General features: G+C 60.5%; 1 protein-coding gene across 1 annotated transcript in view; it reads right to left on the bottom strand.

The window, feature by feature from the left end:
* Window positions 1–2,571: 2,571 nt before the first annotated feature.
* Window positions 2,572–16,991, bottom strand: part of LOC137310520 (tau-tubulin kinase 1-like) — a gene marked incomplete at its 5' end in the record, with an annotated part of 115,442 nt that continues 101,022 nt past the window's right edge. The window contains 2 exons of the mRNA XM_067978290.1: window positions 2,572–4,343; window positions 9,511–10,048. Of these exons, the coding sequence (XP_067834391.1) occupies window positions 4,047–4,343; window positions 9,511–10,048 (835 nt within the window). The remainder of the gene's footprint in view (window positions 4,344–9,510; window positions 10,049–16,991) is intronic.

Genomic DNA, 16,991 nt, shown 5'->3' with positions numbered 1-16,991 from the left:
TACCATCCACAGGATGCACTGCAGCAACTCGCCAAGGCTTCTTCGACAGCACCTCCCAAATCCACAACCTCTACCATCTAGAAGGACAAGGGCAGCAGGCACATGGGAACAACACCACCTGCACGTTCCCCTCCAAGTCACACACCATCCCGACTTGGAAATATATCGCCGTTCCTTCATCGTCGCTGGGTCAAAATCCTGGAACTCCCTTCCTAACAGCACTGTGGGAGAACCTTCACCACACGGACTGCAGCGGCTCAAGAAGGCGGCTCACCACCACCTTCTAAAGGGCAATTAGGGATGGGCAATAAATGCCGGCCTCGCCAGCGATGCCCACATCCTGAAAATATGTATTTTTTTTAATTGGTCACAGCCTTTTGGGTAAGAGAGTTCCAGATTTTCACTGCCTTTTGTGTGAACGCCCTGGCTCTAATTTTAAGGTCCTGCCCCCTTGTACTGGACTCACCCCACCAGAGGAAATAGTTTCCCTCTATCCACCCTATCAAATCCTTTACCATTTTAAACACCTCGATTAGATCACCCCTTAATCTTCTAAACTCGAGGGAATACAAGCCTAGTCTGTGGAACCTGTCCTCGTAATTTAACCCTTTTAGTCCCAGTATCGTAAATGTTAAGACTCTGTTAACGTGGTGGAGGATCAGATATATAGATCTGGGGACAGGTGGGAAAACTCACAGTGAGTCAAATGGGATCCTGGGCTTGAATGTAAAAGTTGGGAAGGGAGGAGTGAACTGGCACAAGATGCTGGTTGGGCCTCAGTTGGGAGGATTGTTAGCAGCTCTGAGCACCCCATTATAGGAAGGACAAGGGGGTGCTGAAGGAAAGGGGACAGAGAAGATTGCCCACAATGTTCCCAGGAGTGAGCAGTATGTTGAAGGAAGGTCTGAGAAATGAGGGCCATCGCACTGGAACAGAGAAGGTTGAACCACAGATGGTTCAAAACTAGGAAATGTTTTGAGAGGGCAACTAGTGTTAATGGCAAATTTGTAACAAGGGGTTGTAGACGGAGGGCCACTGTTGAAGAGGGAAGAGGGGGTTTACAGAGGCTGATTAGAGCAGGCAATGATTGAGAAGGAAGGGAGGTTTACAGAGGCTGATTGGAGCAGGCAATGATTGAGAAGGAAGGGAGGTTCACAGAGGCTGATTGGAGCAGGCAATGATTGAGAAGGAAGGGAGGTTTACAGAGGCTGATTAGAGCAGGCAATGATTGAGAAGGAAGGGAGGTTTCCAGAGGCTGATTAGAGCAGGTAATGATTAAGGAAGGGAGGTTTACAGAGGCTGATTAGAGCAGGCAATGATTTCGAAGTGATTTTTGAGCTCGATACTATCGAAGTGAATCGGATAAGTATTTGAAAAGAAGGTTTGGGGAAATGCTATTTGAGTTTCATGCTCCAGTGGAGGTGTGAAAATAAGAACATAAGAAACAGGAGCAGGAGTAGGCCATTCGGCCCCTCGATCCTGCTCCGCCATTCAATCAGATCATGGCTGATCTTTGACCTGAATTCCACTTCCCCGCCCGATGCCAGTGAGGTAGATGCAATGAGCAGAATGGATGGTGTCGTGTGGTTCGGGTTACTGGACTCGGAATCCAGTAAACAGAAGTTCAAACCCCACCAGGGCAGTTTGAGAATTTGAGTTCAGTTTTTTAAAAATCTGGAAAATAAAATGGTGTGGGTTGTCATAAAAAACGATTTCAGAACGTCGGAAGAGGAGAAGGCTATTCAACCCCTCGAGCCTGGTCGTTCCACTCCCCTTTGTGTGAAGAAAGGCTTCCTGACATCACTCCTGAACGGCCGAGCTCTCATTTCAAGGTTTTGCCCCCTTGTTTTTGGACTCTCGGGGTGATTATGTAAACTGGGAATGTTCTCATATTTGGGGATCCAGGACATGAGTAATTTGAGACATGACGTGTGGTGATTGTTCGCGGCTCGGGAGGAACAGGTGACTTTGACCAATGGCTCCCAAACCTCTCCACCACTGGGGGTTTTCCTCACCTCATGTCAGTAAGTCCACGATCATTGTATCATGAGATGACCAGGATGGTAGGAGGTCAACTGGATGGACTGCGGTCTTTTCCCATCCAGCAATTCCTATGTTCCCAAAACCCATCCGGTTCATTAATGCCCTTCAGGGAAGGAAACCTGCCGTCCTTACCCGGTCTGGGCCGAGATGTGACTCCAGACCCACAGCAATGTGGTTGTCTCTTAACTGCCCTCTGAAATGGGCCCAGCAAAACACTCAGTTTGACAACCACCTTTCTCAGGGCAACTTGACATGACAATAAACGCCCACACTCCAAGAATCAACTGAATTGCTCTTTCTGTGCTTTAAGTAATCATTCAGTGGGTGTTAACAGAGACAACATGGAATTTCAATAATTTCATATAATATTGGACTGACACAGCAGGTCAGTCAGTAACTGATTGACAGTTCACAATCAGAATCGAGCTCTCATCACCCCGCAAACAGGACCCTTTACTCACACAATCACCAATTTCCCACTGCACCCCAAATACCCCAGAGAGACAGCCCCCCACCCCCGATATCACTGTGTCCTGTCCCCACACTGAACACACCCAGAGAGACAGCCCCCCGATATCACTGTGTCCTGTCCCCACACTGAACACACCCAGAGAGACAGCCCCCCGATATCACTGGGTCCAGTCCCCACACTGAACACACCCAGAGAGACAGCCCCCCGATATCACTGGGTCCAGTCCCCACACTGAACACACCCAGAGAGACAGCCCCCCGATATCACTGGGTCCAGTCCCCACACTGAACACACCCAGAGAGACAGCCCCCCGATATCACTGGGTCCAGTCCCCACACTGAACACACCTGCCCAGGGAGCTCTTTTACAAGACTTGCTCTCACTGCAGCAGCAGATACATCTCAACTTTCAGCAAAACAAAATGCTTTTTTGGCAACTACTCTTTTTACGAAATAATTGTTTTTGGTTTAGAAGCTGAACACAGTGTGTCTATCACAGTGTATGTGTGCGACTGACTGTGAGCATGCGTGTGACTGACTCCGGGTGACTCACTGTGAGTGTGCATGTGACTGACTGAGCGCGTGAGGCCGTCTGTGAGCGCGTGAGGCCGTCTGTGAGCGCGTGAGGCCGTCTGTGAGCGCGCGAGGCCGTCTGTGAGCGCGCGAGGCCGTCTGTGAGCGCGCGAGGCCGTCTGTGAGCGCGCGAGGCCGTCTGTGAGCGCGCGAGGCCGTCTGTGAGCGCGCGAGGCCGCGTGCGAGGCCGCGTGTGAGCGCGCGAGGCCGCGTGTGAGCGCGCGAGGCCGCGTGTGAGCGCGCGAGGCCGCGTGTGTCTGTGACTATGCATGTGTATATCTGCACAGTTTATGTCTGTGATCTGTGTTGATTCAGGAGCACAGGGTGCTGCTGGGATTTGAAATGGGTTTTGTCCCCTTCAAGCCCAGTGATTGTAACAATTGCTCCCAGTCGATGCAGGCTGCTCGATCCACCCTCCCCGACAGGGACCGCACATGGACAGATGCAAGTCCCCATCTCCTACATTCCCCGACCGTTCGCTCACCCAGCCTGGTACCGGGCCCTCCCGGTGTGGGGGGGGCGGGGGGGGGAAGAGAATCCAACATGACTGTGTTGTTTCTGATGTGGATTTATGTCGACCCTATCATATAAAGCACCCTGATTGGTCAGGAGAGGCCTCCTCCGATTGGTTGTGCAGTTTGAGTGGGGATTGAAGTGCAGGTCGTGTGTCAGTGCTGGTTACCCAGTGCCCTCCCATGCTGCACTTTATTTATATATATATATATATATATAGAACCTATACATTGCATAAACACTCTCACACTCTTCAGATCTGTCTCTGAAGCATGCAGATATAAAAGGGCTGGCCTTGGAGTGAGACAGTCGGTACAAACTCTGCGGGTCCCTCCTCCGCTGGACAGGAGCTGCAGTCTCACAGCTTTAGATTATTGCCACTAATCTCAGACAGGACTCGAGAGCCTCCCGTTCACCCTCCCCACACACCCTCAGTCCCGGGAGAGTCAGGTCTTGGAGACGAAACGTGCCCACACCTGCTGCAGCTGTGTGCGGGAGACACGCAGGACAGAGGGCATCAGTCGGTGGTTGCCCGGTATCAGGGGCATGTGTCTCCGTGACGACGGCTGGCGTGCTGGGCTGCTCTCCGCCGAGCGGCTCCTCTGCAGGAAGGTGGTGCTGGGGTGAGGGTAGTGCTCTGTCTCCAGGGACGAGGAGGAGAAGACGGAGGAGGCCAGTCTCCTCAGCGGACTGTACCTCGGGATGGGCTGCTGGGGCCCGTGGCCTGGCTGCTCCTCCCCAAACTGAAACAGAAACGAGGTCATGGCCAAAATCAGCTTGAGAAAGGCAGGCGGCCAAGTCTCGGGTTAGATTCCGGGGTGGGTAAACTGGGGCCCGGGGCTGGTGACCGAGGGGCGAGTGACCCGGGGGGGCAGGGGCGAGTGACCCGGGGGGGCAGGGGCGAGTGACCCGGGGGGGCAGGGGCGAGTGACCCGGGGGGGCAGGGGCGAGTGACCCGGGGGGGCAGGGGCGAGTGACCCGGGGGGGCAGGGGCGAGTGACCCGGGGGGGCAGGGGCGAGTGACCCGGGGGGGCAGGGGCGAGTGACCCGGGGGGGCAGGGGCGAGTGACCCGGGGGGGCAGGGGCGAGTGACCCGGGGGGGCAGGGGCGAGTGACCCGGGGGGGCAGGGGCGAGTGACCCGGGGGGGCAGGGGCGAGTGACCCGGGGGGGCAGGGGCGAGTGACCCGGGGGGGGCAGGGGCGAGTGACCCGGGGGGGCAGGGGCGAGTGACCCGGGGGGGCAGGGGCGAGTGACCCGGGGGGGCAGGGGCGAGTGACCCGGGGGGGCAGGGGCGAGTGACCCGGGGGGGCAGGGGCGAGTGACCCGGGGGGGCAGGGGCGAGTGACCCGGGGGGGCAGGGGCGAGTGACCCGGGGGGGCAGGGGCGAGTGACCCGGGGGGGCAGGGGCGAGTGACCCGGGGGGGCAGGGGCGAGTGACCCGGGGGGGCAGGGGCGAGTGACCCGGGGGGGCAGGGGCGAGTGACCCGGGGGGGCAGGGGCGAGTGACCCGGGGGGGCAGGGGCGAGTGACCCGGGGGGGCAGGGGCGAGTGACCCGGGGGGGCAGGGGCGAGTGACCCGGGGGGGCAGGGGCGAGTGACCCGGGGGGGCAGGGGCGAGTGACCCGGGGGGGCAGGGGCGAGTGACCCGGGGGGGCAGGGGCGAGTGACCCGGGGGGGCAGGGGCGAGTGACCCGGGGGGGCAGGGGCGAGTGACCCGGGGGGGCAGGGGCGAGTGACCCGGGGGGGCAGGGGCGAGTGACCCGGGGGGGCAGGGGCGAGTGACCCGGGGGGGCAGGGGCGAGTGACCCGGGGGGGCAGGGGCGAGTGACCCGGGGGGGCAGGGGCGAGTGACCCGGGGGGGCAGGGGCGAGTGACCCGGGGGGGCAGGGGCGAGTGACCCGGGGGGGCAGGGGCGAGTGACCCGGGGGGGCAGGGGCGAGTGACCCGGGGGGGCAGGGGCGAGTGACCCGGGGGGGCAGGGGCGAGTGACCCGGGGGGGCAGGGGCGAGTGACCCGGGGGGGCAGGGGCGAGTGACCCGGGGGGGCAGGGGCGAGTGACCCGGGGGGGCAGGGGCGAGTGACCCGGGGGGGCAGGGGCGAGAGACCCGGGGGGGCAGGGGCGAGCGACCCAGGGGCGAGCGACCCAGGGGCGAGCGACCCAGGGGCGAGCGACCCAGGGGCGAGCGACCCAGGGGCGAGCGACCCAGGGGCGAGCGACCCAGGGGCGAGCGACCCAGGGGCGAGCGACCCGGGGGGGGGCAGGGGCTAGTGACCGAGGGGCGAACGACCCGGGGGGGGGCAGGGGATAGTGACCCAGGGGCGAGCGACCCGGGGGGGGGGCAGGGGATAGTGACCCGGGGGGACAGGGACCAGTGACCCAGAGAACGAGAGTTCAAATCCCACCCGGGCCGTTTGAGAATTTGAATTCAGTTGAAGAAATCGGTTAATAAAAAGTTGCTCTCAGTAAAAGTGACCGTGAAACTGTCGGATTGTCGTAAAAACCCAACTGGTTCATTAATGTCCTTTTAGGGAAGGAAACCTGCCGTCCTTACCCGGTCTGGGCCTATATGTGGCTCCAGACCCCACACCAACGGGATTGACTCTTAACTGCCCTCTGAAGTGGCCTCTCCGTTATATCAAAACACGATTGGTTCGGGGCGACGAGAGAAGAGCAATAAATGTCGGGTTTACCTGCCACAACCCACATCCCCAGAATTAAATAAAAACTTGCTGACTCAGGGGCCTCGCTGAGACACTCCGGGGGCCTCGCTGGGGGCAGTCAGGGGCCTCGCTGAGACACTCCGGGGGCCTCGCTGGGGGCAGTCAGGGGCCTCGCTGAGACACTCCGGGGGCCTCGCTGGGGGCAGTGAGGGGCCTCGCTGAGACACTCCGGGGGCCTCGCTGGGGGCAGTGAGGGGCCTCGCTGAGACACTCCGGGGGCCTCGCTGGGGGCAGTCAGGGCCTCGCTGAGACACTCCGGGGGCCTCGCTGGGGGCAGTCAGGGGCCTCGCTGAGACACTCCGGGGGCCTCGCTGGGGGCAGTGAGGGGCCTCGCTGAGACACTCCGGGGGCCTCGCTGGGGGCAGTCAGGGGCCTCGCTGAGACACTCCGGGGGCCTCGCTGGGGCAGTCAGGGGCCTCGCTGAGACACTCCGGGGGCCTCGCTGGGGGCAGTCAGGGGCCTCGCTGAGACACTCCGGGGGCCTCGCTGGGGGCAGTGAGGGGCCTCGCTGAGACACTCCGGGGGCCTCGCTGGGGGCAGTGAGGGGCCTCGCTGAGACACTCCGGGGGCCTCGCTGGGGGCAGTCAGGGGCCTCGCTGAGACACTCCGGGGGCCTCGCTGGGGGCAGTCAGGGGCCTCGCTGAGACACTCCGGGGGCCTCGCTGGGGGCAGTCAGGGGCCTCGCTGAGACACTCCGGGGGCCTCGCTGGGGGCAGTCAGGGGCCTCGCTGAGACACTCCGGGGGCCTCGCTGGGGGCAGTCAGGGGCCTCGCTGAGACACTCCGCGGGCCTCGCTGGGGGCAGTCAGGGGCCTCGCTGAGACACTCCGGGGGCCTCGCTGGGGGCAGTCAGGGCCTCGCTGAGACACTCCGGGGGCCTCGCTGGGGGCAGTCAGGGCCTCGCTGAGACACTCCGGGGGCCTCGCTGGGGGCAGTCAGGGGCCTCGCTGAGACACTCCGGGGGCCTCGCTGGGGGCAGTCAGGGGCCTCGCTGAGACACTCCGGGGGCCTCGCTGGGGGCAGTCAGGGGCCTCGCCAGGGTGCTCGGGAACACTCCAGGATTCCACACTCCTCACAGGAGAAAGGCTGACCGGTTAAACCAACTCCACGGGTGACAGCAGCTCTCAGCACTGAGAGTAAACCCGGCCCAGAACTCCTCCACAATTTGGGCGATTCGAGGGGAACGAATGGAGCACAGTCTGGCCCCTCCCCGACTCGGGGATTAAATCAGAGTGACCTGTTAGATTGCTGTGTGGGGTCCAGGTGCATGGAAGGCCCTCGGGCCAGGGATTACCAGCTCAAGGGGCACATAAGCAGAGTGGGCATGTGATTGGGACTGAGGGAGGATGGGGGGAGAGGGAGAGAAGGGAGGAGGGGGGGTGTGGGGGGGGGGGAAGAGAAAGAGGGGCCGGTCAGACAGAGAGGGGGGGGGGGCCGAGAGAGGGAGGGGGGGGGGGGGGCCCGAGAGAGGGGGAGGGAGAGGGGGAGGGCCGAGAGAGGGAGGGGGGGGGGGCCGGGAGAGGGGGAGGGCCGAGAGAGGAGGGGGGGGGCCGAGAGAGGGAGAGGGCCCGAGAGAGGGGGGGGGGGGCCCCGAGAGAGAGAGGGGGGGGCCGAGAGAGAGAGAGAGAGAGGGGGGGGGGCCGAGAGAGAGAGAGAGAGAGGGGGGGGCCGAGAGAGAGAGAGAGAGAGGGGGGGGGGCCGAGAGAGAGAGAGGGGGGGGGCCGAGAGAGAGAGAGAGAGGGGGGGGGCCGAGGAGAGAGAGAGGGGGGGGCCGAGAGAGAGAGAGAGAGAGGGGGGGGGGGGCCGAGAGAGAGAGGGGGGGGGGGCCGAGAGAGAGAGAGGGGGGGGGGCCGAGAGAGAGAGGGGGGGGGGGCGAGAGAGAGAGGGGGGGGGGGGGGGGCGAGAGAGAGAGAGGGGGGGGGGCCGAGAGAGAGAGAGGGGGGGGGCCGAGAGAGAGAGAGGGGGGGGGGCCGAGAGAGAGAGGGGGGGGGGGCGAGAGAGAGAGAGAGAGAGAGGGGGGGGGGCCGAGAGAGAGAGAGGGGGGGGCCGAGAGAGAGAGAGGGGGGGGGCCGAGAGAGAGAGGGGGGGGGGGCCGAGAGAGAGAGAGGGGGGGGGGCCCGAGAGGAGAGAGAGGGGGGGGGGCGAGAGAGAGAGAGAGAGAGAGGGGGGGCCGAGAGAGAGAGAGAGAGAGGGGGGGGGGCGAGAGAGAGAGAGGGGGGGGGGCCGAGAGAGAGAGAGGGGGGGGGGCCGAGAGAGAGAGAGGGGGGGGGCCCGAGAGAGAGAGAGAGGGGGGGGGGGCGAGAGAGAGAGAGAGAGAGAGAGGGGGCCGAGAGAGAGAGGGGGGGGGGGCCGAGAGAGAGAGAGGGGGGTGGGCCGAGAGAGAGGGAGGGGGGGGGCCGAGAGAGAGAGGGGGGGGGGCCGAGAGAGAGAGAGGGGGGGGGGGGGCGAGAGAGAGAGAGGGGGGGGGGGGGCGAGAGAGAGAGAGGGGGGGGGCCGAGAGAGAGAGAGGGGGGGGGGGCCGAGAGAGAGAGAGGGGGGTGGGCCGAGAGAGAGGGAGGGGGGGGGCCGAGAGAGAGAGAGGGGGGTGGGCCGAGAGAGAGGGAGGGGGGGGGCCGAGAGAGAGAGGGGGGGGGGCCGAGAGAGAGAGAGGGGGGGGGGGGCGAGAGAGAGAGAGGGGGGGGGGGGCGAGAGAGAGAGAGGGGGGGGGCCGAGAGAGAGAGAGGGGGGGGGGCGAGAGAGAGAGAGGGGGGGGGCCGAGAGAGAGAGAGGGGGGGGGGCCGAGAGAGAGAGAGGGGGGGGGGCCGAGAGAGAGAGAGGGGGGGGGGGGCCGAGAGAGAGAGAGGGGGGGGGCCGAGAGAGAGAGAGGGGGGGGGGCCGAGAGAGAGAGAGGGGGGGGGGCCGAGAGAGAGAGAGGGGGGGGGGGGCGAGAGAGAGAGAGAGAGAGAGAGAGAGAGGGACAGAGAGAGAGAGAGAGAGAGAGAGGGGGGGGGCCGAGAGAGAGAGAGGGGGGAGGGGGCCGAGAGAGAGAGAGAGAGGGGGGGGGGCCGAGAGAGAGAGAGAGAGAGAGAGAGGGGGGGCAAACAGAGAGGGGAGAGGGGCTGTCCCTGGGGTTCAGTCTGCACCCCCCTGACCCAGCCCTGTTCTGACCCCGAGGTGACTCCACTGACGCTCGGTGTTTCTGCAGCTTACCTGTGGCTCGGAGGCCGAGAGATCCGACTCACGTCTCCTGGTGCGGGGAGCGGGCTGTGAGTGGTGCAATGGTGAGCGGCTGGGGCTCGCTGCCCGTGGATCCCTCCGACTCTCGGAGACCGAGGGGCAGTGCCCTGCCTTCCGATCCTGGTCACTCGTCGTCAGGGGGCCCCTCGCCCTCCCGTCCTGGGCCTTGGGCCTGACTGCTGCCTCTGCCCCCTCCAGAGGTCTCAGCTCCTCGGGCTCCTCCTCTGTTGTCCCTGATGAGCTGGCCTCGACCCCTGGCTGGAAGTCCTTGAGTTCAGTCTTGTCGATGATGACCCACTCCTTGCTGTTGCAGTCCTCCTCCTCAGCCAAAGGCACTGACCTGAAGGCCGTGCTCAGAGCTTCGTGCTCCACTGAGGCAGAGGCTTCCATCCTCACACTGCCCGGCCTCTCTCCCCCACACTGCCCCTGCCCCACATTCACTGACAGCATCTGTGCCTGCTGCGAGGAGTAAACCTGACGCGAGGGAGAGCCCATGTAGTCCATCCGTGACCTGCAACAGACCAACGGGGCAGGTCAGGGGAAAGGCAACACATCACAGCTCACATGGACAGCGGGGCGGTGGGATTAACACAGGGCTTTGGGGAGAGAGCGAGGCGGTGAGATTAATACAGGGCTTTGGGGAGAGAGCGGGGGCGGTGGGATTAATACAGGGCTTTGGGGAGAGAGCGGGGCAGTGAGATTAATACAGGGCTTTGGGGAGAGAGCGAGGCGGTGAGATTAATACAGGGCTTTGGGGAGAGAGCAGGGCGGTGAGATATAAAGGGCTTGGGGGAGAGAGCGAGGCGGTGAGATTAATACAGGGCTTTGGGGAGAGAGCAGGGCGGTGAGATTAATACAGGGCTTTGGGGAGAGAGCGAGGCGGTGAGATTAATACAGGGCTTTGGGGAGAGAGCGAGGCGGTGAGATTAATACAGGGCTTTGGGGAGAGAGCGAGGCGGTGGGATTAATACAGGGCTTTGGGGAGAGAGCGAGGCGGTGAGATTAATACCGGGCTTTGGGGAGAGAGCATGGCGGTGAGATTAATACAGGGCTTTGGGGTGAGAGCGAGGCGGTGAGATTAATACAGGGCTTTGGGGAGAGCGGGGCGGTGAGATTAATACAGGGCTTTGGGGAGAGAGCAGGGCGGTGAGATTAATACAGGGCTTTGGGGAGAGAGCAGGGCGGTGAGATTAATACTGAGCTTTGGGGGGAGAGAGCGGGGCGGTGAGATTAATACAGGGCTTTGGGGAGAGAGCGAGGCGGTGAGATTAATACAGGGCTTTGGGGAGAGAGCGAGGCGGTGAGATTAATACAGGGCTTTGGGGAGAGAGCAGGGCGGTGAGATTAATACAGGGCTTGGGGGAGAGAGCGAGGCGGTGAGATTAATACAGGGCTTTGGGGAGAGAGCAGGGCGGTGAGATTAATACAGGGCTTTGGGGAGAGAGCGAGGCGGTGAGATTAATACAGGGCTTTGGGGAGAGAGCGAGGCGGTGAGATTAATACAGGGCTTTGGGGAGAGAGCGAGGCGGTGGGATTAATACAGGGCTTTGGGGAGAGAGCGAGGCGGTGGGATTAATCCAGGGCTTTGGGGAGAGAGCGGGGCGGTGAGATTAATACAGGGCTTTGGGGAGAGAGCGGGGCGGTGAGATTAATACAGGGCTTTGGGGAGAGAGCGAGGCGGTGAGATTAATGCAGGGCTTTGGGGAGAGAGCGAGGCGGTGGGATTAATACAGGGCTTTGGGGAGAGAGCGGGGCGGTGAGATTAATACAGGGCTTTGGGGAGAGAGCGAGGCGGTGGGATTAATACAGGGCTTTGGGGAGAGAGCGAGGCGGTGAGATTAATACAGGGCTTTGGGGAGAGAGCGGGGCGGTGAGATTAATACAGGGCTTTGGGGAGAGAGCGAGGCGGTGAGACTAATACAGGGCTTCGGGGAGAGAGCAGGGCGGTGAGATTAATACAGGGCTCTGGGGAGAGAGCGGGGCGGTGAGATTAATACAGGGCTTTGGGGAGAGAGCAGGGCGGTGAGATTAATACAGGGCTTTGGGGAGAGAGCAGGGCGGTGAGATTAATCCTGAGCTTTGGGGGAGAGCATGGCGGTGGGATTAATACAGGGCTTTGGGTAGAGAGCGGGGCGGTGAGATTAATACAGGGCTTTGGGGAGAGAGCAGGGCGGTGGGATTAATACAGGGCTTTGGGGAGAGAGCGAGGCGGTGAGATTAATACAGGGCTTTGGGGAGAGAGCAGGGCAGTGAGATTAATATTGAGCTTTGGGGAGAGAGCGGGGCAGTGAGATTAATATTGAGCTTTGGGGAGAGAGCGGGGCCGTGAGATTAATACAGGGCTTTGGGGAGAGAGCGAGGCGGTGGGATTAATACAGGGCTTTGGGGAGAGAGCGGGGCGGTGAGATTAATACAGGGCTTTGGGGAGAGAGCAGGGCAGTGAGATTAATACAGGGCTTTGGGGAGAGAGCGGGGCGGTGAGATTAATACAGGGCTTTGGGGAGAGAGCAGGGCGGTGAGATTAATACAGGGCTTTGGGGAGAGAGCAGGGCGGTGAGATTAATACAGGGCTTTGGGGAGAGAGCGAGGCGGTGGGATTAATACAGGGCTTTGGGGAGAGAGCGGGGCGGTGGGATTAATACAGGGCTTTGGGGAGAGAGCGAGGCGGTGGGATTAATACAGGGCTTTGGGGAGAGAGCGGGGCGGTGGGATTAATACAGGGCTTTGGGAAGAGAGCGAGGCGGTGAGGTTAATACAGGGCTTTGGGGAGAGAGCGGGGCGGAGAGATTAATACAGGGCTTTGGGGAGAGAGCGGGGCGGTGGGATTAATACAGGGCTTTGGGGAGAGAGCGGGGCGGTGAGGTTAATACAGGGCTTTGGGGAGAGAGCGGGGCGGAGAGATTAATACAGGGCTTTGGGGAGAGAGCGGGGCGGTGGGATTAATACAGGGCTTTGGGGAGAGAGCTGGGCAGTGAGATTAATACAGGGCTTTGGGGAAAGAGCGGGGCGGTGAGATTAATACAGGGCTTTGGGGAGAGAGCGGGGCGGTGAGATTAATACAGGGCTTTGGGGAGAGAGCTGGGCGGTGAGATTAATACAGGGCTTTGGGGAGAGAGCTGGGCGGTGAGATTAATACAGGGCTTTGGGGAGAGAGCGGGGCGGTGAGATTAATACAGAGCTTTGGGGAGAGAGCGGGGCGGTGGGATTAATACAGGGCTTTGCGGAGAGAGCGGGGCGGTGAGATTAATACAGGGCTTTGGGGAGCGAGCGGGGCGGTGACATTGATACAGGGGTTTGGGGAGAGAGCGGGGCGGTGAGATTAATACAGGGCTTTGGGGAGAGAGCGAAGCGGTGAGATTAGTACAGGGCTTTGGGGAGAGAGCGGGGCGGTGAGATTAATACAGGGCTTTGGGGAGAGAGCGAGGCGGTGAGATTAATACAGGGCTTTGGGGAGAGAGCCGGGCGGTGAGATTAATACAGGGCTTTGGGGAGAGAGCGGGGCGGTGAGATTAATACAGGGCTTTGGGGAGAGAGCGAAGCGGTGAGATTAATACAGGGCTTTGGGGAGAGAGCAGGGCAGTGAGATTAAGACAGGGCTTTGGGGAGAGAGCGGGGCGGTGAGATTAAGACAGGGCTTTGGGGAGAGAGCGAAGCGGTGAGATTAATACTGAGCTTTGGGGAGAGAGCGGGGCGGTGAGATTAATACGGGGCTTTGGGGAGAGAGCGAGGCGGTGAGATTAATACAGGGCTTTGGGGAGAGAGCAGGGCGGTGAGATTAATACAGGGCTTTGGGGAGAGAGCAGGGCGGTGAGATTAATACAGGGCTTTGGGGAGAGAGCGAAGCGGTGAGATTAATACAGGGCTTTGGGGAGAGAGCGGGGCGGTGAGATTAATACTGAGCTTTGGGGAGAGAGCGGGGCGGTGAGATTAATACAGGGCTTTGGGGAGAGAGCGAGGCGGTGGGATTAATACAGGGCTTTGGGGAGAGAGCGAAGAGGTGAGATTAATACTGAGCTTTGGGGAGAGAGCGGGGCGGTGAGATTGATACAGGGCTTTGGGGAGAGAGCGGCGGTGAGATTAATACAGGGCTTTGGGGAGAGAGCGGGGCGGTGGGATTAATACAGGGCTTTGGGGAGAGAGCGAGGCGGTGAGATTAATATTGAGCTTTGGGTAGAGAGCGAGGAGGTGAGATTAAAACAGGGCTTTGTGGAGAGAGCGGGGCGGTGAGATCAATACAGGGCTTTCGGGAGAGAGCGGGGCGGTGAGATTAATACAGGGCTTTGGGGAGAGAGCGAAGCGGTGAGATTAATACAGGGCTTTGGGGAGAGAGCGAGGCGGTGAGATTAATACAGGGCTTTGGGGAGAGAGCGAAGCGGTGAGATTAATACAGGGCTTTGGGGAGAGAGCGAGGCGGTGAGATTAATACAGGGCTTTGGGGAGAGAGCGAGGCGGTGAGATTAATACAGGGCTTTGGGGAGAGAGCGAAGCGGTGAGATTAATACAGGGCTTTGGGGAGAGAGCGAGGCGGTGAGATTAATACAGGGCTTTAGGGAGAGAGCGGGGCAGTGAGATTAATACAGGGCTTTGGGGTGAGAGCAGGGCAGTGAGATTAATACAGGGCTTTGGGGAGAGAGCGAGGCGGTGAGATTAATACAGGGCTTTGGGGAGAGAGCGAGGCGGTGAGATTAATACAGGGCTTTGGCGAGAGAGCGAGGCGGTGAGATTAATACAGGGCTTTAGGGAGAGAGCGGTGCGGTGAGATTAATACAGGGCTTTGGGGAGAGAGCGAGGCGGTGAGATTAATACAGGGCTTTGGGGAGAGAGCAGGGCGGTGGGATTAATACAGGGCTTTGGGGAGAGAGCGGAGCGGTGAGATTAATACAGGGCTTTGGGGAGAGAGCGGGGCAGTGAGATTAATATTGAGCTTTGGGGAGAGAGCGGGGCGGTGAGATTAACACAGGGCTTTGGGGAGAGAGCGGGGCAGTGAGATTAATATTGAGCTTTGGGGAGAGAGCGGGGCGGTGAGATTAATACATGGCTTTGGGGAGAGAGCAGGGCTGTGAGATTAATACAGGGCTTTGGGGAGAGAGCGAGGCGGTGGGATTAATACAGGGCTTTGGGGAGAGAGCGGGGCGGTGAGATTAATACAGGGCTTTGGGGAGAGAGCGAGGCGGTGAGATTAATACAGGGCTTTGGGGAGAGAGCGAGGCGGTGGGATTAATACAGGGCTTTGGGGAGAGAGCGAGGCGGTGAGATTAATACAGGGCTTTGGGGAGAGAGCGAGGCGGTGAGATTAACACAGGGCTTTGGGGAGTGAGCAGGGCGGTGAGATTAATACAGGGCTTTGGGGAGAGAGCGGGGCGGTGAGATTAATACAGGGCTTTGGGGAGAGAGCGAGGCGGTGGGATGAATACAGGGCTTTGGGGAGAGAGCGGGGCGGTGAGATTAATACAGGGCTTTGGGGAGAGAGCGAGGCGGTGAGATTAATACAGGGCTTTGGGGAGAGAGCAGGGCGGTGAGATTAATACAGGGCTTTGGGGAGAGAGCGAGGCGGTGAGATTAATACAGGGCTTTGGGGAGAGAGCAGGGCGGTGAGATTAATACAGGGCTTTGGGGAGAGAGCAGGGCGGTGAGATTAATACAGGGCTTTGGGGAGAGAGCAGGGCGGTGGGATTAATACAGGGCTTTGGGGAGAGCGAGGCGGTGAGATTAATGCAGGGCTTTGGGGAGAGAGCGGGGCGTTGAGATTAATACAGGGCTTTGGGGAGAGAGCGAGGCGGTGGGATTAATACAGGGCTTTGGGGAGAGAGCGGGGCGGTGAGATTAATACAGGGCTTTGGGGAGAGAGCGAGGCGGTGAGATTAATACAGGGCTTTGGGGAGAGAGCGAGGCGGTGGGATTAATACAGGGCTTTGGGGAGAGAGCGAGGCGGTGGGATTAATACAGGGCTTTGGGGAGAGAGCGGGGCGGTGAGATTAATACAGGGCTTTGGGGAGAGAGCGAGGCGGTGAGATTAATACAGGGCTTTGGGGAGAGAGCGAGGCGGTGGGATTAATACAGGGCTTTGGGGAGAGAGCGAGGCGGTGGGATTAATACAGGGCTTTGGGGAGAGAGCGAGGCGGTGAGATTAATACAGAGCTTTGGGGAGAGAGCGGGGCGGTGAGATTAATACAGGGCTTTGGGGAGAGAGCGGGGCGGTGAGATTAATACAGGGCTTTGGGGAGAGAGCGAGGCGGTGGGATGAATACAGGGCTTTGGGGAGAGAGCGGGGCGGTGAGATTAATACAGGGCTTTGGGGAGAGAGCGAGGCGGTGAGATTAATACAGGGCTTTGGGGAGAGAGCAGGGCGGTGAGATTAATACAGTGCTTTGGGGAGAGAGCAGGGCGGTGAGATTAATACAGGGCTTTTGGGGAGAGAGCAGGGCGGTGAGATTAATACAGGGCTTTGGGGAGAGAGCATGGCGGTGAGATTAATACAGGGCTTTTGGGGAGAGAGCAGGGCGGTGAGATTAATACAGGGCTTTGGGGAGAGAGCGGGGCGGTGAGATTAATACAGGGATTTGCGGAGAGAGCGGGGCGGTGAGATTAATACAGGGCTTTGGGGAGAGAGCGGGGCGGTGAGATTAATACAGGGCTTTGGAGAGAGAGCGGGGCGGTGAGATTAATACAGGGCTTTGGGGAGAGAGCAGGGCGGTGAGATTAATACAGGGCTTTGGGGAGAGAGCGGGGCGGTGAGATTAATACAGGGCTTTGGGGAGAGAGCGAGGCGGTGAGATTAATGCAGGGCTTTGGGGAGAGAGCGGGGCGGTGAGATTAATACAGGGCTTTGGGGAGAGAGCGAGGCGGTGGGATTAATACAGGGCTTTGGGGAGAGAGCGGGGCGGTGGGATTAATACAGGGCTTTGGGGAGAGAGCGGGGCGGTGGGATTAATACAGGGCTTTGGGGAGAGAGCGAAGCGGTGAGATGAATACAGGGCTTTGGGGAGAGAGCGAGGCGGTGAGATTAATACAGGGCTTTGGGGAGAGAGCGAAGCGGTGAGATTAATACAGGGCTTTGGGGAGAGAGCGAGGCGGTGAGATTAATACAGGGCTTTGGGGAGAGAGCGAAGCGGTGAGATTAATACAGGGCTTTGGGGAGAGAGCGAGGCGGTGAGACTAATACAGGGCTTTGGGGAGAGAGCAGGGCGGTGAGATTAATACAGGGCTTTGGGGAGAGAGCGGGGCAGTGAGATTAATACAGGGCTTTGGGGAGAGAGCAGGGCAGTGAGATTAATACAGGGCTTTGGGGAGAGAGCGGGGCGGTGGGATTAATACAGGGCTTTGGGGTGAGAGCAGGGCAGTGAGATTAATACAGGGCTTTGGGGAGAGAGCGAGGCGGTGGGATTAATACAGGGCTTTGGGGTGAGAGCAGGGCAGTGAGATTAATACAGGGCTTTGGGGAGAGAGCGAGGCGG

The sequence above is a fragment of the Heptranchias perlo genome, unplaced genomic scaffold (genome assembly GCF_035084215.1).
Source record: "Heptranchias perlo isolate sHepPer1 unplaced genomic scaffold, sHepPer1.hap1 HAP1_SCAFFOLD_257, whole genome shotgun sequence".
Classification (NCBI taxonomy): Eukaryota; Metazoa; Chordata; class Chondrichthyes; order Hexanchiformes; family Hexanchidae; genus Heptranchias; species Heptranchias perlo.
This window is presented reverse-complemented; position numbering and strand designations above follow the sequence as displayed.